Source organism: Denticeps clupeoides, chromosome 2 (genome assembly GCF_900700375.1).
Source record: "Denticeps clupeoides chromosome 2, fDenClu1.1, whole genome shotgun sequence".
Lineage (NCBI taxonomy): Eukaryota > Metazoa > Chordata > Actinopteri > Clupeiformes > Denticipitidae > Denticeps > Denticeps clupeoides.
The window spans coordinates 26,720,366-26,744,625 of NC_041708.1; the positions used below are offsets into that span (position 1 = coordinate 26,720,366).

Sequence of the window (24,260 nt, forward strand, 5' to 3'; positions counted from 1 at the left end):
TGCTTGGTCTTTGATTCAAGGTAATGTGCACTTAGAAATAAGTTTAAACAGTCAAATTATGGCACAGGTTGTCACTCATTACAGTATCTTCTGAATATAACTATAGGCCAGCTTACATGTAGTCAGTTGATAGATTTTTTTCTATTACAAATATCCTTTCCTGATATAAAGATAGATGACTAATTTGATCAAGTATTCTCTAGCATCTACATCACATACATTACCATTATTTACATTTACATTTACATTTACAGCATTTATCAGACGCACTTATCCAGAGCGACTTACAAACAGTAGTTACAGGGACAGTCTCCCTGGAGCAATTTAGGGTTAAGTGTCTTGCTCAGGGACACAATGGTAGTAAGTGGGATTTGAACCCGGGTCTTCTGGTTCATAGGCGAGTGTGTTACCCACTAGGCTACTACCACCCTTATTTAACTTAACAATAAATAAAGTGTACACAAGTAACTCTCTTCAACTATTGCATTGTGCTACAGTACTATAGCAATAACATCCTAATAAACACGATCAATTATGTTTGTATGTATGTATGTATAAAAAAAGATTACAGACAGGAGTTCATATATTTATACATGTATGAATTAAAAACTTTGTCTTTGGTTTGGACGCCAAAAGTAAAGTGCTGACTTCAAAACCTGGAGGCAAAGGTTCAACAGTTCTATTTCATTGCAGTCATTGTGAAACACTGCAGCACAGCACACAGTGACACAACGAAATGTGTCCTCTGCTTTTAATCCTTGGTGAGCAGTGTGTGGGGACACAAACTGCACTCTTCATGAAAAGTGCAAAAAAAAAACAAAAAAATAGGTAAGTGGATTATTTATGTACATTCCTTTGCAAAAAACCATATCATGTTGCCTCTTAAACAATGCAATGTTCAGAACATGCAGGTCATTCTCCTTTCCGTCTTCACTGTTCTAGGGTAGAAACATCTGGCTTGTTGACCCTCTTGGAGTTCTGGGTCTGAGGCTGGGCCACCGCTGTGTGTCTTAGGGAGGACAGACTGCAGTAGGTACTGCTGCACTCGCCCCAGACGTATAGCTTGTCTTCGGTGTGGACCTGCTCGTAGTGCCTTAGGCGGCCAGAGTGGACATTCAGTGAACTGATGCAGCTGAAGATCTTCTTGCACAGAGTGAAAGAAGCACTGAAGCACCAGTTCTGCAGGATCAAAATAATAATTGTTAATGAGGTAGAGACATTTCCTTTACACTACTATTGTACTTTATACATTATAGGTCATGTATTAAGCCTAGTCATAGACTAAAAATCCATTGAAGTTGTCTTTTTGTCCAGGACTAGGTTTAATCCACAAACATGAAACAGACAATGACACAACAACTGCTGTCATGGCTGCCGCTCCACCACCAGGCCCACAGGGGGCCCAAGGGGACAGCCACACGGAAGCAGATAAGGCCAGGGGTCAGTGCTGAGTATAAACACTTGGCTGCTATCTTACTCAGCTCGCTCGTTGGTGTTTACCCTGCTGCTTAGCCTTTGTACCTTGATTGTACACACCAACCGCATTGCCTGACGCTTCTAACGGATGACCCTTGCCTGGCTCACGTTCTGAAACGATGTTGCCAACCATTTGCCCATCCCCTAAACATTCTCAGACCCATCCACCATCACCGCCAAGCCATTCCGCCCGATGATTCTTCTGCCAGTCCCCTCCCCAAGTGAGCTGTGTCACACCTGAAAGCACTCCCCGTCTACCACTGCCTGTCTGCGTCATTCCAAGTTATGGTGTGTGTGTGTGTGTGTGTGTATATATATATATACACACACACACACACATATATATGTTGTAACATATGTTATTGTGATGTCCAGAGTCTGCTGGCTCATGTGTCTGATTAACAGGTTCTGATCATTCCCAGCTGACGCCAGTTGAGCAGGAGTGATCAGGACCTGTTAAATTAGCAGGATGTGGCTGCAGCATTAATGTGGATCAGACCTTACATTGTGTTGTTCCTGTCACCTTGACACACGCCTTCGTGTCTGTTTGAGTTTCTTCTGTTTCCTTTCGGCCCCCATGACAGAATGCTGCTGCCCAAAAACGAGGCACAGAAAACACGGTGAAAGAGCACTCTGGGTTGCAGGGAGAGCGGGCACTGGAGGGCCAGCCATGGGAGGGGGCCGCCGGGGCAAGACGAGTCGTGGCGACATGCCACCTGTATGAGGTGGTCATGCTGAGACGTGTCGAGCCGTGGTGGAAGTGGGTCTGACGACGATCCGGTACCTCTGTGTGGTGGTGGTGTCAGCAGTGACGATGATGAGTGGTGGGGGAGTAGCTCAGGTTATGTGCCTCCCACCAATCATGTGCTGCCACTTTACGAGCCCTGCGTCACCCTCCTGTTTGGTGGTGCGTGATGACAATGGAGAGAGAGGCTGTGCGAGGGTAAGCTGGCAACCAGAGAGTCTCTGGTCTGGTCTCTGTCCAGAAGTTCCCCAACAACACAGCAACAGCACCCCAGCCCTCTGCAGATAGCATCCATCATTCCCGGCAGCCACTTGTACCAGCTCCCCACACACACCCTCCAACACCTCCATACATGCCACCTCCAGGCAGCTGCCTGAGGGTCCAGACTCCCACTCTCTTGACCCTGCCTCCGGAGGAGGCCATGAAGAGACCAAGAACCTGAGCGGGATGACCCTGTCTCCTGTTTGTCATTGTGTGTGTGTATTTGTGTGTTTTGTGCCTGTGTGTCACCCCCAAATGCCCTCTTCTCGTCTCCCACTTGGCAGTGCCAAGAATGAGAGGACCCTCATGGGTCAGGTGCCTCCAAGCACCTGCGCCAGTCCAGGACACGGTGGACTGGCCAAAGGATTAAAGACAAATTTTTAAGGCAAAGAAGTTGAATGTTGTGCAATGGCCAAGTCAATCACCTGAGCTGAATTCGACTGAGCAGCATTTCACTTGCTGAAAACCAAACTGAAGAGAAAACACACCAAAAACAAGCAGGAACTGATGACAGTTGAGGTAGAGGCCTCACTTGTTTAGGGTAAAAGTAGAAATGTTATCAACTAATATGAAGTTTAATATGAAGTTTTTAGTTGATACTATTAAATAGGATGTTGATTAGTTAAATAGGACGAAATAGCTGTAATATGATCATTATTAGTTGATACTATTTGTACAATTTCATCCTATTTTACCCTAAACAAGTGAGTTTTTAGTGGTCCAGAGCTTTTAAACTGTAGTTTAAAAGAATACCATTAATCAATCCAATGCACTGGTCCCATGTGAAATGTTCAGTGAAGGCTGTGCGAGGGTAATCATCACCATGGCATCACCATATAAGGATTTAAAAAGTTCTTTATTTCTGCAACAGATTTCCTGGTTGTAAGTCTCACTGGACTTTACCCCCTACATGTGCAATACGGGTATTGCAGCCTTTTGAGCAGGTCTCCTTTGAATACGGAGATTCTTCAGCGTTGTGTTTTATTTTAAGATTATAAGATGCCGCTCGAGCCAGTCAGAGGATCTCCTGCCGCAAAATGAGGGCACCCACAATCCCTGCAAATGAGGAATTAAAAAAAACAATCAGTGTCCATGCAGCATGTGTCAATGTCCCAATATTTAAGGACCTGACTGTAGCACTAATAAGAAGCAGCTCCTTAATAGAGTTTTATTAAATGTTTTTAATGACACACTCTGGTTCTCAACCTTGTTCAGCAAACACATTGATGAGCAACTATGTTGTTCGTTTTCTCTCATTTAAAAGGGCAACTATTGAAGTATTGCATAAAGAACAAAGAACTGATATGCGCACACACACACCATTGTCCTTCAGTTTTCACTGATCCTGGGTGGAAACATCAGGCTTGCTGACCCTCTTGGAGTTCTGGGTCTGAGGCTGGCCCACCACTGTGTGGCTCGCAAGAGTGGACAGGCTTCAGTAGGTTCTTCTGCACTCGCCACAGGCGTGTAGCTTTTCTGTGGTGTGGACTGGCTCATGGTGCTTCAGGTGACTGGTCTTGACATAGCCAATGCAGCGGTGTGGACACTCTGGTGGACATGCAGGTTGCTGGTGTTGCTGAAGGTCTCGCCGCAGTGGGGGCAGCAGTAGGTCTTCTCACCCGTGTGGATCCTCTGGTGGACATGCAGGTTGTTGGAGCAGCTGTAGCTCCTGCCACACAGGTTGCATGTGAAGGGCTTCGCCCCTTCCTGAATAAAGTGCACCTACTTACATCATTTAACAGCAACTCAGGGTTAAATGTCTTGTACAGGGTCATGGTCTTTTGGTTATTAGACAAATGTGTTGCCCACTAGGCTACTACCAGCCTTTCAAAGCACTGCTAACAGCAAACTACAGTAAGCAAACAAGCGCTTGCATCGCACACTTAAAAGAAGCGCGCATGTGACTGAATGAAGACTTGGGACATTGAAACGGAATGAATTAAATATACTTGAATCTGGATTGTACAAACTGAATCTGAATGTATTCATTTGAATCTGAATCCTGGTGAAATATGAGTTACATCCCAAAAATGTAATGCAAATGCAGATTCTATGGGCAGAGATTTGTGCTGAAACTGAATAGTACAAACCGTACAAATTGTACAACTGAATTGCACAAAGGACCCGTGCCGCAATAAAAATTACAATTTAATTGTGAAAATTGAATGTGAATTCGGAGAAGCACAAATTCTGTTTCAATTTCATTGGAATTCAGATGCACTTTAATACATTCAGATACAATTAATACAATTACATTTTCGCCCAAGGTGCTACTGAGCAAAGGCGCCTTTCATGGCTGCCCACTGCTCACCAAGAGTGATGGTTAAAAGCAGAGGACACGTTTCGCCGTGTGCACCGTATGCTGTGCTGTTGTGTTTCACAACGACAATCACTTGACTTTCACTTTTAATGGACGGAACATTTTCTTTCGTATCAAAAAACCTTTCTAATTGACCCTAAACGTGTGTGCATCTAACGTTGTTGCCTTTCGACGCGGGACCCACGCCGCGCGGCAGCCGGTCTCTGCAACGTGACTTTCGGTGACGGACACGTGAGGCGCGCTTTTCTTTGGCGCGAGATTTCCCGAACATGTCGAACGCGCGCACCGTAATCTGTCTCCTACGAAACGACCTGCGTCTCCACGATAACGAGGTAATATCGACCTTCTGGAGGTTTTACTGCGAGACTGCGCGTCCTCCGCCGCCTGCGTGTTCCGACCGGCGACTGGCCTGCGTACGCGGATGCAACTTGGCCAGCGTACACGCAGCGGGATTCCGAAAAGAGTTTTTGTGTTAAGTTAACACATTTGTGCTTTGAAAAGGGAGTTAAATGCGGTAAAACTGTTATGAAACCCGCGCATGCGCAGACGGCATATCACCGCCACGCCGGAAGATCCATATTAGGTTGTAATTGTATAAGTGTTGTTTTGTTAAACAAATGAAATATATAACTGTAACATTTGTTTTAATACCTAAAATCTTTGTTTAAAAAATATACATATTCATGTTGAATGAGTGTCTTTCAGCACATTAAATATATATCCTATAAAATCATCTTATAAACATGGGCAACAACGTTCTTTTCATTTGTCTGTGTGCAGGTGTTACACTGGGCCCATAAAAATGCGGAGCACATAGTTCCACTCTACTGCTTTGACCCTTTACACTATTTGGGCACCCACTGCTTCAATTTCCCCAAGACTGGCCCGTTTCGCCTGCGTTTCCTTCTAGACAGTGTCAAAGACTTGCGGACGTCCCTCGAAAAGAAGGGCAGGTGGGCCCGTGGATTTATTCAGGTGGGAATGCGAGCCGCCGGCAGCCGCTGACTTGCTGTGTCCTTTTCCCTGTAATTACAGCAGCCTCGTGGTGCGACGTGGGGAGCCACACAAGGTGATCGGGGACCTGATTAGACAGCTAGGCTCTGTCAGCGCCGTGGCCTTCCATGAAGAGGTTGGTGAAAGAGAAAGAAAGAAAAAAAAAAAAAAACGGGTGAAAGCGGGCTGCTGCGGCTCACACTGGTGCTTGTGTTCAAGGCGACGCAGGAAGAGCTGAAGGTGGAGAGGCAGATTAAGGACGTCTGCTCCCAAAACAAAGTCAGAGTACAAAGCTTCTGGGGCTCGACGCTGTACCACAGGGACGACCTTCCGTTCAACCACATCAGCAGGTGACCGAATGTTGCCTCGCACCCGTCACCTCACATCCTATAGGGGACGGCGCAGTCGAAAAGTCATGTAACAGATGCTCTCGCCTGCCCCGGCGTGCCAGGCTGCCCGACGTTTACACCCAGTTCAGGAAGGCGGTGGAGTCCCAGGGCAGGGTGAGGCCGGTCACCCCCACGCCAGAACAGCTGAGGCCACTGCCCACTGGCCTGGAGGAAGGACCCATCCCTACCTTCCAAGATCTGGAGCAGACAGGTGACAACACACGGACGAATGGACATTGTTTCTGTGGTCCGCATTTTTAAACAGGCCGGGTGTGGCCCGTGTTCCGGGAGACATTTCTTATTCCTTTTTCTGCTGGTCACAGAGGCACTGACGGACGGTCGCTCTGCTTTTCCGTGTTGTGGTGGAGAGACTGAGGCCCTGGCCCGAATACAGCACTACTTCTGGGACACGGTGAGCCAGCCATTCACTTAAATTAAATTGTTGGGAAGATTTGCACATGTGTATGTGTCTGTGAAATATAATACTGAGAACAATAAAAATATCATTTTTCAATAATCAAGTTCAGTTCACTTATTCTAGGATGCTGTAGCATCATACAAGGAGACTCGAAATGGCTTAATAGGGGTAGATTACTCCACAAAGTTTGCCCCTTGGTGAGTAACTTCTTGCCACATCTGGAAACGTTCCTAAATGAAGCAGATGTTCCTGCTTTCGTTCAGTTACAACAGTGACATGTTTACGTCTGCACTGTCATTGTTCTTTTCTGTGCTCCCAAGGCTTGCCATGGGCTGCTTATCCCCTCGGCATATTTACCACCAAATAAAGAAATATGAGGCACAGAGGACAGCCAATCAGAGCACCTACTGGTAGGTAGGACGTATGTAATTTAACTCGTATCGTTCCCCCCAGAATGAAGAGCAGTTCAATGGCATGGCAGTCTGTTGTGTACAGTATTTTAAAAAGGTAATTAGCGAGAATGACTGTTTCATTATTTGGTTGGTGCCTACAGGGTGATATTTGAGCTTTTGTGGAGGGACTACTTCAGATTTGTTGCGGTGAAGTATGGAAACCAAATATTTCATTTAAATGGTAAGAAAGTGCTTTCTTAGGCATTTTGCAGCTCTGATGTTGTCAAATATTAGTGTGTAATGAAAAACGAGTTTTATTTTTCTAGGTCTTCAAGATAAGAAGGTGCCTTGGAAAAAAGACATGAAGCTGTTTAATGCGTGGAAAGGTACTTTTAGTTAGCTGTGGTATTCTGTATCTTGTTGGACGAAAGCAATGCTGAAAACCTGGCCTCATTTGCAGAGGGGCGCACCGGGGTGCCCTTCGTGGACGCCAACATGCGGGAGCTGGCGCTGACAGGGTTCATGTCCAACAGAGGGCGGCAGAACGTAGCCAGCTTCCTCACCAAGGACATGGGGCTGGACTGGAGGATGGGAGCAGAGTGGTTTGAATACTTACTGGTGTGTGTCACACGTTGTGTTGTCCAGCATTAGTCATTAAACCTCATTTTAAACATTTCCAACATACCGTGCATGAGTATGCATCGCTTTTCTTTTTTTTTTCCTGCATCGACTCGATGCAGGTGGACTATGATGTTTGCAGCAATTACGGCAACTGGCTCTACAGTGCTGGAATAGGCAATGATCCCAGGGAGGACAGGAAGTTCAACATGGTCAAACAAGCACTGGATTATGACAATAATGTAAGTCCGCAATGGAAACTAAGGGATGTCATTTCGCTGCTAGGATGTGTGTGTGTGTGTGTGTATATATTTTATGCATATATATCATATGACTGTAATTGCATTGTACTATTTCATTATTCCGTCTAGGGAGACTATGTGAGACTTTGGGTTCCTGAGCTGCAGGGCATCAAGGGTGGGGATGTTCACACACCATGGACTTTGAGCAGTGCGGCCCTGTCACATGCTGGTGTTTGTCTGAATGAGAACTACCCCTCCCCCGTCACTGTGGCACCTGAGTGGAGCCGATACGTCAACAAGAGACCAGTGAGCACCTTCATTTCAACGGATAAAAATAATGCTATTCATGATTGTATAAACGCTTTTTTTTTTTTTTTTGTTTGCTACCTTGAATACACACTGTTCTGTGCTGTAAAAACATTGATACTGGTTCCCACACGATGGCACCATGCTATATACATATATCGTCATATAAATGCAATTAAGAAACTAATATGATGCTTTGTTAGAAGCGTGTCAAAACGCAGTGATGTAACTGCCGAGCCCCCTTTCATTCCACTTTCTGTCACTTCACTTTCTTCACTTTGAATTTGATGGAGCTATTTTTAATTGGAATTGAAACAATTTTTTGAGGGGAAAAGCAACACTCTCATGTTTTCAGAAGAATACACAATGTACATCTGCTTCTTCCTGTGTGAATTTACAAGCAAAAATCAAAAAGTCTTCGTCTGCATTTTTCAGGCTGGCGGTGCAGCACCTAGTGCAAGAGGGAAAAAAGGCCCGTCGCACACCCCCAGGTCACACAAGGACCGAGGAATCGACTTCTACTTCTCCAGAAGCAAGAAACTCTGAGCTCACACTGATCCGTATTGACACTGCTGCTGCAGAACTGACTGATGGTCAGACGTTTTTTTCCTTACAGACACTGTGCTGATTAAATTCATGATGTTCTGGGTTTCGTTTAAGACATGGACATGGTATTGCTCAAAAAAGTTTTTTTTTTCTTTTGAACATTCATTGTGTTTTAGCCAAATGAGCAAACTGAAAGGTGCAACATAGATGCATTCAATGGTGCATAGGACAATTATGGCCTTTTTTTCAGTTTAGGGGCCTGCAGTCTTGTTATTTATGGATTTTCACCATGTGCATTAAAAGCTGAGGGAGGAAGTTGAAAACTGTGGTCAGATTTTCTAAACTGATTGAAAAGAAACAGGAAGCAAAGCACTGTGGGAGTTTTAACCCTTTATTTTTCAACTGAATTTTCCACTAAATGTCCCATGTTACCAGTTTGGAAAATGTAGCATTCAGCACTTTTCATTTTCTTGTGTGCAGTTCTTTATGTTTCGGGGATCTTCAAAGTTTTAAAGCTTGGCTAAATAATTGAAGACAAATTCAGGGACGCTTCTGACCTAAACCCTAACCTGGGTAATCAGATTATTCAGTTCTGCTTTGTGGAATAACCCAGAATAAAAGTGATTTCAAATACCCACCTGGAAGGCGCTCACTCACTTGCTTTCCACTGGACACTGGGGGCGGAGCGGGGACCAGACCATCGCAGGGCAAACCATTCACCCACACACTCACACCTACAGACGATTCGGAGTAGCCAACTCCCCTAGTGTACATGTCTTTGGATGAACCCCGAGCTGGGATTTGAACACACAACCTTGGCCAGCATGCTGTATGCTATATGCGACACTTCTGGGACCGTGCACTGAGGAGGGTGCACTCGTCATCTATTTGCGCCCAACATGGAGTATTACAGTGTGAGGTAATACTGGGTACTGGGTCTGTACTGGGTCTGGGTACCTGATCCTGACTCAAGCTGCGATAGATGCCCTTCCAGCCCAGCCAGTCATATGTTCTGGTCCTGTTTGACACTATCTCGGCTCTTACCTCGGTCAACATGTGTCCTTCCCCCCTAGTTGCCCTGTTTGGAGTTCATCCTTTACCACTTCACGTCACAAATCTTGTGTCCTTTTTCACATTGTTGGCAGGACATGCTATCTTATTATGCTGGAAGAACCCCTGACTCCCAATGGGTACGGGATGTTCTTTATTCTACGACACTGGAGAGAATTAAACATTGTCTTTGTGTTTTCTAAAAGGGAGCCGTCTCCCGGGCATGTTGAGTCTCTCCAGCTGGATGTTGCCCCCAATGGGGCATCCCCTGTTTTCATGCAGTGCATTTTACCTTCCTCATTTCAGCAGTTCACACCCCCCCCCCCCCTTTTTTTATGTTATTTATATTTTAATTGTATTAATTTATTCTCCTCCTTTTTTGTGTTTGAGTTCTTGCTTGTGGTGGGATTGTGTAAGGGGTCTATTTTGTATTGTTACCTTTGTTTATGCATAGTCTTCATTATTTTGGAAATTAAAATTTTTTAAAAAAATCCTCCATGGCACGCTGGCCTTACTACAACAGACTGACCAATCAGCACGCAGAATGCAATTGGCGCACCGTGTAATTGGCATGGTGTAGTACAGTTAATGGCACTAAGCTATCGCGAGAGTAGAGAGAGAACGAGGCGAGATTTACGTCGCAGACAGAGCGAGAACGAGTGTTAATACAGTTTAAAATCACACTACAGGACTGTTTATTGGCCACAACGCAACACATGGGATCTTAAAATAAAATCCTAAACGCTTTGTCTAAACTGCAACGACTTCAAACTTGAGTAAAGAAAAAAGTTTTATTAAGTGTGTTTATTTTACACCCCCCCTCTTCCGTGTGACGTCTTACCAGCCATTTCCTCATTCTACACTCCCCGTTTCCCATCAGAACATGTCCCTCACCGCGGCCACGTTCCCGTGACGGCCCCGGTCACATCCAGCGACATGTCGGCGTGCGGCGACTCCCTCGACCTCGGCTCGATCCCGCTGGCGGCTTTAAACCAGACGGCGAGGAAGCGGCTCGGCCTCTACCTGAACCCGACTAACGCGGTGGCGTCGGACTGGATGACCGTGGCCGAGTTGATGGGCTTCACCTACCTGGAGATCAGGAACTACAAGGGCTGCCCGAGTCCCACCGCGCGGATCCTGGACGACTGGGAGGCGAAGTGTCCGGACGTCACCGTCGGGAAGTTGCTGTCAGTGATCGAGTCCGCGGAGAGGCACGACGTCATTTCGGACCTCAAACACCTGATCGGTACGCAGCCTTGTTATATATATACAGTACAGACCAAAAGTTTGGACACACCTTCTCATTCAATGTGTTTTCTTTATTTTCATGACCATTTACGTTGGTAGATTCTCACTGAAGGCATCAAAACTATGAATGAACACATGTGGAGTTATGTACTTAACAAAAAAAGGTGAAATAACTGCAAACATGTTTTATATTCTAGTTTCTTCAAAATAGCCGCCCTTTGCTCTGATTACTGCTTTACACACTCTTGGCATTCTCTCTATGAGCTTCAAGAGGTCGTCACCTGAAATGCTTTTCCAACAGTCTTGAAGGAGTTCCCAGAGGTGTTTAGCACTTGTTGGCCCCTTTGCCTTCACTCTGCGGTCCAGCTCACCCCAAACCATCTGGACTGGGTTCAGGTCCGGTGACTGTGGATACCAGGTCTCCACTTTTTGTTAAGTACATAACTCCACATGTTCATTCATAGTTTTGATGCCTTCAGTGAGAATCTACCAACGTAAATGGTCATGAAAATAAAGAAAACACATTGAATGAGAAGGTGGGTCCAAACTTTTGGCCTGTACTGTATATATATATTAGTGGTGGGCCGTTATCGGCGTTAACGTGCTGCGTTAACGTGAGCCTTTTATCGGGCGATAAAAAAAATATCGCCGTTAATCTATTCACTAATTTGGGTTGGGAGCTGGGTCTATACTACGCAAGCTATGATGACTTTCACCTTGATATTTTAGCGCGGATGTATACCTAGCCAAATTGCACTGTAGGGGGCGAGAACGAGTCTTCGAACTGTGAAATTACCACATCAAACGTGACGTGGTAACATGGATGCAGCTATGAAGCTGCCGGGTTTGCTTCAGGGAAATTTTATTTTTAAGAAGCTTCCCAATGGAAACCTTGACAAGACTAATGTTGTTTGCACCTTGTGCAAAGCGGAATTAGTTTTACTGTAGGAGTTCTTCCAGTCTCAAGTACCACCTAAACGCAGAATTCAAATGAGCCATTTTAATCTAGATTAATTCCAAGATTACAGTGAGATTAATCTAGATTAAAAAATTAATCTATGCCCACCACTAATACATATGTGTGTGTGTGTGTGTGTGTGTGTGTGTGTGTATATGTGTGTGTGTGTGTGTGTGTGTGTGTGTGTGTATATATATATATATATATATATATATATATATATATATATATATATATATATAAATAAACCAGCCACCTGGTAGCTGTTATTGACATTGGTGTGTTCCTCATCACAGAAGAAAATTGCAGGGAGCACTTGAAGAAGCAGGACTCGCCCATACAGGTGGCAGAGGTGCACAGTTCCATTAAGACCCCGGAGTGCCACAGCATCACAGTCAATGACGATCCCAGGGGTTGGTATTTAAAATAAAGCAAAAAGACAAGGAGTTGCTGCCTTTTGCTGTAACCAGATCCTGTCCAAGCCAGATGTGAACTTTCCTCGCACGCAGGCGAAAGCCCTGAGACGTTCGACGCCTTCATCTGCTACTGCCACAGCGACTTCCACTTCGTCAATGAGATGATCCTGCAGCTGGAGCAGACAGATCACAGGCTGAAGCTGTGCGTGTTCGATAGGGACGTTCTCCCAGGCACGTGTGTGTGGAGCATCACCACAGAGCTGATCGAAAAGAGGCAAGTTGCACCGCCCGCACGGCCCGGCAGTGGCCAACAGCCCGATGTGCGTTAACTCTTAACTTGCGTCAAAGGTGCAAGAGGATGGTGGTGGTGGTTTCTGACGACTACCTGGACAGCGAGGCCTGCGACTTCCAGACCAAGTTTGCGCTCAGCCTCTCCCCGGGTAAGATTCCGCACGCTCGGTGCTTCTCTGCCGCGCCTCGTGAGGAGACTTCCACATTTCTCTCGGCCTCGCTGACTCTCGGTTTCTGAAACGTGCTGCAGGTGCCCGGAGCAAAAGGCTCATTCCCGTGGTTTACAAGCCCATGGAGAAGAAATTCCCCAGCATCCTGCGCTTCCTCACCGTCTGCGAGTACAACAAGCCGTTCAGCAAGACCTGGTTCTGGCCCAGACTGGCCAAAGCGCTCTCCCTGCCCTGATCTACCGAGCTCTCGCCGCGGACTGTTACGGTTGCACCATGCAACGGGGGGTGGCTTCCACGCATCCGTCTTTAGACACGCAGGCCCAAAGAAGCTATAAGCGCCCAGAGAATGAGTCTGCATTCAGTACACATGCTGTCTGTCCTCGTTACTGCAAGTGTGTCACTGTAAAAGCTCCGTTTGTTGGTAGAAAAGCCTTGTCAGTTTAGTGCAGACTGAATAAAGAAGCAATAAAACGGGCCAGATTTGCACTTGTTCAGTATCTAGTGCATCAGCAGATGTGGGTTCGACTACATCATTATTTCAATTACATTTTTAAACATTTAAAAAAAAAAATTATTATTTTGTAGGAAAAACAAGGCAATTTCTAAATTCGGACGGTAGTGTGTATGTACAGGGAATCCTGCCATGGTGTGCATTACTGTGGTATTGTCACTTTGTTTTTTCAATCTGCCGTCATATTTCCCTGATTGTCTGAATCCGCACGTCAAGCAATGGAGGACTTTGCATTGGACTGGATGCTTGAATTAATGTGCAGATAATACATCTGCAAGTTTTGTTTGGTAGGGTGTAAAAGGATCTACATACGGCACCAGCATCTGTGTTACGCTGAATACGGCAGGTAAACATTTCATTTTTTTTTTTATTCCAGAGCACACCCAACAATACCGGGGAATCCACATTGTCAATATCTAATGCATGTTACAGTTGCATGTTAGGTTCTCATAATGTAATTGCTTTATTACTCTTTAAGACATTTTTAGCCATCATTTCTGCATTGCTTCAAACTTGTCTCAAACACATTTTGTTAAGAATTTTGCTTTTGTCTCAAGAATGTGAAAATTCTGTTAAATCAAGCCTTATTTCAGCATTTTTATACAGAATCTATATTAAATGAACTCTTTTAATTTATATTTAATTTATCTGTGATTTTCAGTTAAAGGCTATTCTGTATAAGCAGGGATGAATTACTTGCATTGTGATTCAATATCTGCATGCTAGTCTGTATTGACTATTATTTTTTTAATTGCTTTGTTATTGCACACGCCGGTTGCATTAGGGCTGGAAAATCCTGACCAGATTCCACACAATCATTTAAAGGCATATGCATCAGTCAAAATACGTTATGACATTTACATTTACGGCATTTATCAGATGCCCTTATCCAGATCGACTTACAATCAGTAGTTACAGGGACAGTCCCCCCTGGGTTAAGTGTCTTGCTCAGGGACGCAATGGTAGTAAGCGGGATTTGAACCTGGGTCTTCTGGCGAGTGTGTTACCCACTAGGCTACCACCACCCCTATTATTAAATAAATTACATTTATGGTTGAGCTGCTAGAAATAAGTTGATGGAGCTCCACTTAGACAGCAACTCGCAATTCGCCACTAGGGGGCAGCAAATGTTTTAACAGACTCCAAGAAATAATCTCGTAAGGCAGGGACGTCCTCATCAGGCACACACGAAAAAGCTGTAACCATAAATATGTATTAATAAACCTGGATGCTTTGCTTCCAATAATGTCTAAAGGACATAAATATTTCTTGGAAAATACATATTCTTATATGGTTAGAATTAAAATGAAATAAAAATACATGCATTTGTGTAAACGTGTAAAAAGCATACGTGAACATTAAGACATCATGTGGAAAGAGTCTGCACAGCTTCCGCATGTAGCAGGTAGGGGCGGGGCCAGCCACTTGACAGGCCAAACCCTTCAACCAATCTCTGCGGTCGTTCCCTAAATCGTGACAAAGGCGGAAGTTGCCAGTGATCCACCTAAAACCACTCCGCTCTCCTCGGAACGACAGAAGCCTCGACCACATGCCACTAAAAGAATTTATTTTCTGACCAATGAGAGTTGGAGCTAGCGCGGAACAGAGCACCTTTATTAGTGCGGGCTGTGATGCAGCGTCCGCCATGTTGAGAGGGGCAGAAGGAGACATGTACGCGTTTAGGAAAATAAGGGAGAATTCTGTATTTGACACACCGGCAACAATTTTGAGTTTTTTCGCATTTTGGCATCATGAACACAAACTTTAGTTTGTTAATGTTCCTGTATGAGCTCGTTAAGAATTATTACATTGACGTATGCATTTGCAAACGTTATCTTTCACAACAGCATTAATAATAACACAGCCAGTAATAAACAAAAAAGGCTTATTATGCAAGCGATTAGTTCTTATTCACTCAGAAGGGTCATTTCAAAAGCGTTGGAATCGCATTTTCCACACACAAGATGGCGGATCGTTTCTTCCGCCAAAACGCCCCCCCTCGAACGGAGGGGGCGGGGTCTGCGGCGTCCGTCAGAAACTTTGGCAATGAAGGCAGAAACCTCGTAGGGTCGCATTTTGTGGCGGCGGGCCCTGCAGTCATCGGGAGGTGTGAGGCTAAATGTGTGTTTCGTAGTCGGGTCTTTGAATTCGAAAGCACGGCCGCTGCAGCAGCTGCCCAGTCATGTCGGAGGACCTGAGTTCGCAGCCTTGGTCCATCAACAAGGATGATTACGAGCTCCAGGAGGTGATTGGTGAGTCGGGGTTACCGCCACTGTCGGGGTTCACTGGGCTACACGGCTCATTCATACAAGGGGGGGTCTGTCAGATAAATGTCACCACACACACACACACACACACACACACACACACACACACACTCTGACTGAACTGCATTTAATGTGATTGAACCATTCAGTGTGACTTTCACGAGTCGACAGAATCGAAGGGGATGTTTTGATGATAACACAACCCGTGTGAGTGATAAGATGTGTGTGTGTGTGTGTGTGTGTGTGTGTGAGCACTAGCTGCATTAATGGGGAGTGTGTCACGCCCTCGCGGTGCTGCTTGTGCCTCAGTTCACGTTCAGGAGGCTCATAACATAATTTCTCGGCCTCAGCACAGCAAGGTTGACATTTAATCAACACCGAAAAGAACGATCTCTCTCTCTCCTTTTTTCTTACCGACCTACATTGCAACCAACACAGTTCCAGTTATTACAAACAAAAAGAGAGAGACGTTCTGCGTCCTATACACTTCTCTTAACTTTCACACCCAGGAAAAAAATGTGCAACATGATCATTGCTCATAACCTGCATTGTTTACTGTCAGATGACCATATCCGACTGTTTACTGTATTGTTATTAGGAAGTTTTGATGCGTTTGGGTTTTGTGGAGTCTCTCACTGTGAAGCAGAAGATTCTAAATGATATTATTGAGGGCCATTTTGCCATCTGTTTAGTTATAGATTATTACTGCTAATCTCTGTCACCATTAGTTGACATGAAATGGGTTCCCTTTTTTCGTCGGCCTTTAAACCAAAACCATAAAAAAGCATTTTTTTTCAAGTAATTGTTGAAAATGGATGCTTCTTTTCCAAACTACATAAAATTCAAGAAAAAAAAGTACATTTTTATCAAAGCTGGGGGTGTGGTGAATTTCAATTCCATTTAATTGTCTTAATTTTCATGATTTGCAGCAGTGAAATCTGTCCGCCTTTCAGCCGGATAATGACACCAAGCAGGCTTTGTTCCTGGCTCGGGGCCTAATGTAAATTAGACACGCATACCAAGCTGACCTCGGAGTTCAAGAATCTGATCGCGTTGTTTCCTGGCGCGTCATAGAGCGACGAGGCCTTCATTACGGGCGTTCTTGTTATGAATGGCACTGGTCCGGTGCGTCACGACCTCACCGGCGCCACGTCACGGCTACAGACGTGGGTTTTGCTGACGTGGTCTTGTATCCATTTCCTCATGAGAGAAAGTGATCAGCTCAGGCCAGCTTTTAGTGCATAAAATATAACGACGGTAATGCTGTTTTGTCATGTTTTCATATGGTTCATGGGGTTCCAAGTAATGTTTGCTCTCGGTTGACTAAAATGCATCCATTTTATAATGTTATAATGTTGGGATTCCTTATTTGAAATGCAGAAGGAGGCTTGTGCTTTTACAATATCATATAGGACATGGGGCACTGGGGCAATACTCGCTACCATATCTGATGTCACGTGACTGCAGTTCACCTTGGCTTGGGAAATGTTGACAGAGCTCCTCCGGACCATAGTTACGATAAGCTGTCACTTATCGGGCCTACGTTGGGACGTATTTATTTGTTTTCGCCACATGTGTTCGATTTTAAGGGGTGGTCAGCAGGACGTTCCAAGTCGACGAGGTGGGTTGCAGTCGGACGTTTGGGGTGAAAAGTGCTGAGGAGGGAGGAGCCCAGTGAAACCTGTCAGTCCACTGGCGGCTGCTGGGTCTCCCTGCCAACACACACACACACACACACACACACACACACACACACATTGAGGAACACAGCACCCCATCCCCTCCATAAAAATACTTTTTTTTTTTTTTTTAAACCATCCACTTGCCAGCCGTTGGCAGTATATGAAATTGTGTGTGTGTTTGAATGCATAAATAAATGTTTGAGTAAATGTTGGGTACGTAACACTGCAGCGACTCCTGCAATTTCTCCAGTTTCACCGCACGCACTCAGACACGTGTTTGTGCGTTGGTGAAAGCCGTTTGTTCAGTGAACACAGCCCTCCTAGGTTTCCAGGGAAATCAGTCGGCAGAGGCTCATCTAGATAAGGTGCCTCTTCTCTAGCGTGCACGCCCAGATAAAGCTCTTTCTGTGCCGGCCCCGGCCACTGACGTGTCGCGGCATGAGGACGTGGGGGCTAATTTAATAGCCAGGCCGGGGCCGCCCCACGCGCTGGGAAATTAATTGGCTTGGCGCTGAACCTCACTTTCTTGCTAAATTTATGCCGGGGATTTATAGGTATGAGCTTTAAATCGTGTACTCTACATTTCCTCCGCCTCCCCTATTTAAAAAAAAAAAAAAAGCCTAGTTAGAATGTTATTAATCAATGAGCCAATTTGATGTGTAACGAAATAAACATGCCTTGTAAAACACGACTCATTAGCTGTGCGGCTTAGTATAAATGTGGGGGGGTTCAAATAAATATAATCCATACGCTTAATTATTTGCTATGGGTTTAAATTGAATAGGCAGCCTAGTGCGGCCACGTTTAGCATCGCGCTGATCAACTAAATTTACGCCTCGCTGTCGCCACAGTCCGGTCAGTTCACAATCCGCTCACGATCAGGCAACTTTGGGTGTCCTAACGTGGATTAAGAACTGCGTCTGCATTCACCGACGGCCGCTCGGACACAGCAGACCCTCCGGTTTCCATTGAGGGGTTTGAGTTGCCACGTCTTGCCATATGACCCTTGGCATTAGTATTACGAAATCTACGCCCCCAGGCTGAGGGCAAGGAGAAGAGAGCGTTGTATGTGAACTGGCTTATTCATGGTGAACGTTGCCAAGTTTCTCTGTGAGAGACCATTGGACGTTTTATAATTGGTCTGCTGAATGTAGGGTTTTCTCCAAAATTGATCTTTTCAAGCTTGAAAGCATAACATTTGGACACTGGTTTGAATTGGCGGCAGACTCATTTTCTAGGAAAACCCCTGTTAATTGCCTCTTTCTTCTCTGATTATCATCATATGTGGGCTGAAGCCTCACAGTCCACAAGACATTCCCAGACACTCAGCAGTTTTCTGAGGTTGTCCGCTGGAAGTGGCGAATGACGCATCTCCAGCAGAGCTATTGCTTCTTCTCGGGGGAGTAGAGATCTTGTTGTTACTCAAGTCCCGCCTGCTCTTTCCACCTCGGCAAGGTCTGGATCTAATTGGATGCATCCCGAGCTGGGGAAAGTAGCGGAGGGCCACTCTCTGCGGGCACGGATGGAAACATCGAACTGTGATGGGTATCTATTCACATTCATCTTTTCAGTGAATGCTTCAGTGAATCAACGAACAAGTGGGAAGAACATTAGTTTAAATCTAAACATTATTTTAGCTCTTAAGTAAAGGTTGTGGATGGTTCATTGATTAAAAAAAAAGTCTCCATTTAAGTTTTTACAGAAATCATTTTTTAAAAACCATATGCACACGAGGGATTATGAACGAGTGCATTAGAGGAACAGTTATGTTGGGCGATTTGGAGAGCCTTGGTTTGGACCCATGTGGGGAAGTCGTGGCCTAGCTAAGGAAGTGGCCCCGTAATCAGAAGGTTGCTGGTTCAAATCCCGAACCACCAAGGTGCCACTGAGCATGGTTTAAAAAAAAAAAAAATAAAAAATGACACTTCACATTCATAAGTTCAGAGGAGAGACGCTGAGAATGTTGGGAGAGCGTGGAGCTGCCAGGTAAGAGGTAAAGGCCTAGTAGGAGCAGCCAAAAGTAGACACAAGAGACAAAAATGATGCCATCAGGACAGCTGGTGCGATTTGGAGCCAAGTGTGACATTTCTCATTGTGCCTTGGAATAATGCGTGGAATGTGTGTGAGGCATGCTGAGGTAATGCAATAAAAGGGCCCTGACGAGAGCAGGAAACGCACAGCGGCGTCCGATGGGTCCATTAACGGGTGGAACATTTTGTTCAGATCCTATGTAAGCATTGTCCGGTTTCCTTGCATTTAAACGTCTCATAAAATGACCTGCCTGTCTTTGATTGCACAGTGTTATAAACCAATTTTCATCACCCATGTTACAGTTTTACACATATTTGCGCATGCTTGAGTATGTAGCTTGGTGTTACGCACTGTGTGTGGTGTTGCGTAAGACAGAATTTTGTTTCGCGACTGGAAAACAAGGACAAGCATGAATTAAATTACGCAAGGTCACGTTGCTCGCTATCTGGTTTCTACTAATTTCCTCCATGCCGTGAAATGTATGGTATTTCGCCTGTAATCGTACCCAGGCTCTGGATTTGTTTAGTAGCATTACATCAGATTAGATCATGCTTGGTGACCCTGTGTGTGTGCGCGGTCATTCCTGCTTCGGAAATATATCGCCACTTGAGTAACTGGCCCGTTAATAAAATTCTGAAATTTATGGATGTTTTCTTGTGGCACTCGGCTCCATTGTGAGCGTATTTCCAGTGCGGGATCAAAAGCAGCGTTGTGCCAGGAAAAAGCCGTGAATAAAGTTTGCTAATGTAACCTTTTATGCTGCTAAATCATAATTCATCTTCTCCCAGCACTGATGCGCAACTTTCAAACAACATTTTCAACACAGCTATCACTGGTCCGCAATTGGCTTTATTCTGCATCTGCACTCTTTTCCTATACATGCGGCATTGCAGGATTTTGGTACCAACAAATCAGCATTGATTAAATGAACCCATAGTTACAACACACATCATGCGTAACGCTATGTAATACTTTAGATTTAGTAATAATACTCTAACATGCACTGTATTAATCAGGTAAACACACTCTGGGGCGGTGGTGGCCTAGCGGGTAAAGAAGCAGACCCGTGATCGGAAGGTTGGCTGTTTGAATCCCCATCCGCCAAGGTGCCACTGAGCAAAGCACCGTCCCCACACACTGCTTCCCGGGCGCCTGTCATGGCTGCCCACTGCTCACCAAGGGTGATGGTTAAAAGCAGAGGACACATTTCACTGTGTCAGAGGACACATTTCACTGTGTCATTATGATGCTGTGCATCATAATGACAATCACTTCACTTTCACTTGAAGAATTATGAGTGAAATTTTTTTTAAATTTCAAAAATATGCAATGGTACAAATACGTTTTTCTTTGTACATGCTGCAGAATGAAGATGGTTGAAGATTGAGATGGTGCTTTCTGGGGGGGTAGATCCATGGTTTTACTGGGGTGCAATCTGTGGCAGGTTCCGTACTTGTCCCCAATCAGCTGCATGATTACAGACTCCGAACTGATCTTAATGGAGGGCCGTTGGTTTCCTTGCATCCCCTGCAATTATATGTCAGAGACCACGTTCGTCATGTATTCTAATGTCATCTCACTGCCGGATCCGGGGCTGGGTTTAAAATACCAGAGGCTTTAGCGCTGGACGCCACGCCCTAGTGACACCACCTCTCCATTCACCCTGCAAGACCTGATTTAGCCACTCTAATGAGAGGCTTCAAACAGAAGGGATCGGCTTGGAGGGATGTCATGACAGGTAGTCATGAAACTCACATTCGTCAACATGCACTGATTTACAGTTTCATCATCCAACCCGCAGAGGTGATCACATGGTCCGGAGGAATTTGCACCAGGTGATGGGGGAATGTGAGCTAGTTTCTGAGCCATGGTGTAGTTCATGTGAATCATTGCACTTACCCTTTACTTTGCAAACATCTGCTCAACATGACCTTCAGGAGGAGAACGGAATGCTGTGTGTGTTGCTTATGACAGTGGTTCTCTGTACCTTTTTTGTCAACATTATTATTATTATTTTTTTATTCGTAATCCGCACTAACATACCACATGATTAACTGTAGTTTTAAAACATGGGAGATCCCAAACCTGCCATTAAATAATTGAATTAACACCCATGTATACATAAAAAAAGCTTCTCATATAACATGTTTAGCTTCACTCATACTTTTCTACCCCATCGTGTGTACTTGTTTCAACTTTAGCATCTTTTAGATTTGCTTCCATGGGCTGAACTGTGAGGTTTTCCTGCTCTCAGCTAGAATGGCTTTTGTTGTAAGTGAAACACAAGCTGCCCACATGATCGCAGGTTAAGCTGTGTCACGCTCCACCAGAGGTCTGAATGTTCACTTTTTTGAACATTGACTCATGCGCAAGGCTCTCTCTCTCTCTCTCTCTCATATATATCTCTCTGTCTCTCTCTCTCAAACCAAGTGTGCAAGTTTGCTGTAGTGAGATGGGCTGGATTGATCTCCAGAAATGTGCACTGTCGGGTGCTGAGATGATTTAAATATTTGCCAGATTTTTTTTGCTCCCAGGCATCTACCTTTACTCCCTCTGGTGTCGAGTGTTTTGCATTTTATTACGGACATGGTCTCTAGCTGCAGGAGCGAATGAGGCAGGTCACCTGTGAGCTGCAGTTGTTCTGGAGCACGTCTATCGGCGCGAACTAGAAACAGTGCAAGCTTATGGAAATGAGTTTTTCCCGTTTTCGGTTTGAGGTCTGAGAGAATTTGAAGGCCAAGGAAACGCCATGGGCGCTTAATTGTAACTGTTTGTGGTACAGTAGCTCTTCTGTGGGATTTGGACTAGTCTGCATTCCCCAGCGCACCAGTAGGCCTTGGGCATTCATCTGCTCTCCTTTCTTGGACCATTTTTGGTTCATATTCACCAGTACATGTAAGGCCAGGGGTTTTGAAGATGCTCGGACGCAGAAGTCAAATATTCCTCATTCCAACGGGATTATGTCCACACGCTTATGGGAAACATTTTAACATGCATGAAGAACCTTTTCACTTCACCCGCCAGTGGTTTTAATGTTGTGGATCATTAGTCTATAGGATACAAACAACTATTAAAGATTTTTAAAAGTATAATAATAAATGGTATTTCCGTTCGTGCTTTCCTTCTGTAATTTGCCTCTGGTCCAAACGTCATCATGCCTCTGGAGACCTCCAGCTTTTAATTAAAGTGGAGAACTGCTGTTTTTTCTTTCTTTCCTTTTTCCATCCTTTTTTAATAAATTCACATTATCCTTGAGGCTCAATCAATGTAGAAAAACAATGAGGGCTTTGTTCATATCAGCCTAGAAAGCCGATCAAATAAGGAAAACAGAAGCATGCCGTTCATTTTAAGTTGCTGTAGTGCTTTAGTGATGAAATGACCTTGTAATAATGACAGAGTGAGTGATGCACCTCTTTTTCTTTTTTGTCATTGTGAAACAATACAGCACAGCACACAGTGAACATAGTGAAATGTGTCCTCTGCTTTTAACCCATCACCCCTGGTGAGCAGTGCGCAACCATGAAAGATGTCCGGGGAGCAGTGTGCTCAGTGGCACCTCAGTGGCACATTGGCGGCTTCTGATTACAGGCCCGCTAGGCTACCACTGCCCCAAACCTTTGGCCATGACTATTGATGCTGCAGGGAGGATACAACTCACAACCCCTGGTTTGTGAAACCAGCGCTCTTGCCACTGAGCTATGAAGTTCCTTTTGCACTGTGCAAGGTTTCTTTGAACATGACAGTGCATGATGCCACATCCCTGCCACACCCATCGGGTGTTTCTCCATCCATTGCTGCCCATGATTGGCCTGAGATTTGGTAGCCATTAATTAGTGATTAACAGCCAGCATGAAATGGACGATTTGTGCTACTGTCCATGAGACCTCTGAATCAGATGTAAATCTCTCCTGAATACAGAATGGACACGGGGGTCAACATAGCGTTGACAGGACAGAAGAAGCATTTATTTCATGGTTGTACCTGTCGAATGCATTGCATTGTAGATGTTTGACTTTGTCTTTGTTTCAGGGAGCGGTGCCACGGCGGTGGTCCAAGCAGCCTACTGTGCACCCAAGAAGCAGAAAGTGGCCATCAAAAGGATCAACCTGGAAAAATGTCAGACCAGCATGGAGGAGCTCCTGGTATGGACGCTTAAGTTGTCAATTCTGATACAAAATTTCCACCTGATTTGAGAAATGTACATTTGCTTTTCCAAACTCAAGATCAAAAATGTTCTTTGGATCAGTGGAATTTGTAGTGCAAGAACTGTTCTGAGAATATAAATGTCCTAGATCCTAGAGCTTAAGTAGTTTAAATGTTTCCAGGATCAGTTAGTATAATTGGCAGTTATCTGGTTTGCATGGCTCTATAATCCAGCCATGCAGAACAAGCTCTTCGGTATTTTGTATGGATCACATCCTTTAATGATTTGTATGGTCCCACTCTTCTCATCATCCCTGAATGCAGTAAATTAACTGAGATTAGAAGGGACTCTTTGATCCCTTGAGACCAGACGGCTTGATTTCATTGCGCAGTCATGCTCTGGGAAAGGAGCGGAACTCACATCCATGATTCATGGGCCGGCGGAGGGAGCAGCGGGACGTCCAAAGACTGCCTTGCTTAAGGCGTGGGTTATTACCGAGGAAGAGACTTTGGATCTAATATTAGCCCCAGCAGTGCTGTTATTGGGAAGAATTACGACGTATGCCAATCTGTCCCCGGCCTGAACCGAGCCAAGTCCCTTTAATTTCAACGGGCACTGAGATTTCTTGGATAGAGTTGCTAGTCACATGGAAAAGTACAAGGGTCTGGTTTCCTCTGGACGTACTCTGCTCGGTAGCTTACTGAATCCAGGCTTAAAGGATTAACATTTCCTGATCCATCACTGTTCATTTAGTTGGTTTTCCACCTGCCAAATTAGATCACATTT

At 44.9% G+C, this 24,260-nt stretch overlaps 3 protein-coding genes across 4 annotated transcripts in view; all 3 read left to right on the forward strand.

Moving 5' to 3' along the window:
* Nucleotides 1-4,925: 4,925 nt before the first annotated feature.
* On the forward strand, nucleotides 4,926-10,249 carry cry-dash (cryptochrome DASH). Its single transcript, XM_028966640.1, has 14 exons — nucleotides 4,926-5,134; nucleotides 5,583-5,755; nucleotides 5,838-5,931; nucleotides 6,015-6,145; nucleotides 6,247-6,395; nucleotides 6,508-6,596; nucleotides 6,726-6,799; nucleotides 6,923-7,012; nucleotides 7,156-7,235; nucleotides 7,321-7,380; nucleotides 7,455-7,612; nucleotides 7,735-7,854; nucleotides 7,984-8,160; nucleotides 8,596-10,249. The coding sequence occupies exons 1-14, from the start codon at nucleotides 5,072-5,074 to the stop codon at nucleotides 8,704-8,706; spliced, it is 1,569 nt and encodes a 522-aa protein (XP_028822473.1). The 5' UTR covers nucleotides 4,926-5,071; the 3' UTR covers nucleotides 8,707-10,249.
* A 143-nt stretch (nucleotides 10,250-10,392) lies between these two features.
* myd88 (MYD88 innate immune signal transduction adaptor) lies at nucleotides 10,393-13,988 on the forward strand. The gene is made up of 5 exons (XM_028966641.1): nucleotides 10,393-11,002; nucleotides 12,259-12,375; nucleotides 12,472-12,652; nucleotides 12,727-12,818; nucleotides 12,920-13,988. The coding sequence occupies exons 1-5, from the start codon at nucleotides 10,693-10,695 to the stop codon at nucleotides 13,072-13,074; spliced, it is 855 nt and encodes a 284-aa protein (XP_028822474.1). The 5' UTR covers nucleotides 10,393-10,692; the 3' UTR covers nucleotides 13,075-13,988.
* A 1,400-nt stretch (nucleotides 13,989-15,388) lies between these two features.
* The window catches only part of oxsr1b (oxidative stress responsive kinase 1b), a 36,047-nt gene continuing 27,175 nt past the window's right edge, over nucleotides 15,389-24,260 (forward strand). For both annotated transcript variants that reach the window (XM_028969253.1, XM_028969259.1), the window contains exons 1-2: nucleotides 15,389-15,602; nucleotides 23,360-23,472. In XM_028969253.1, coding sequence (XP_028825086.1) covers nucleotides 15,533-15,602; nucleotides 23,360-23,472 — 183 coding nt within the window. In that variant the 5' untranslated portion in view covers nucleotides 15,389-15,532. The remainder of the gene's footprint in view (nucleotides 15,603-23,359; nucleotides 23,473-24,260) is intronic.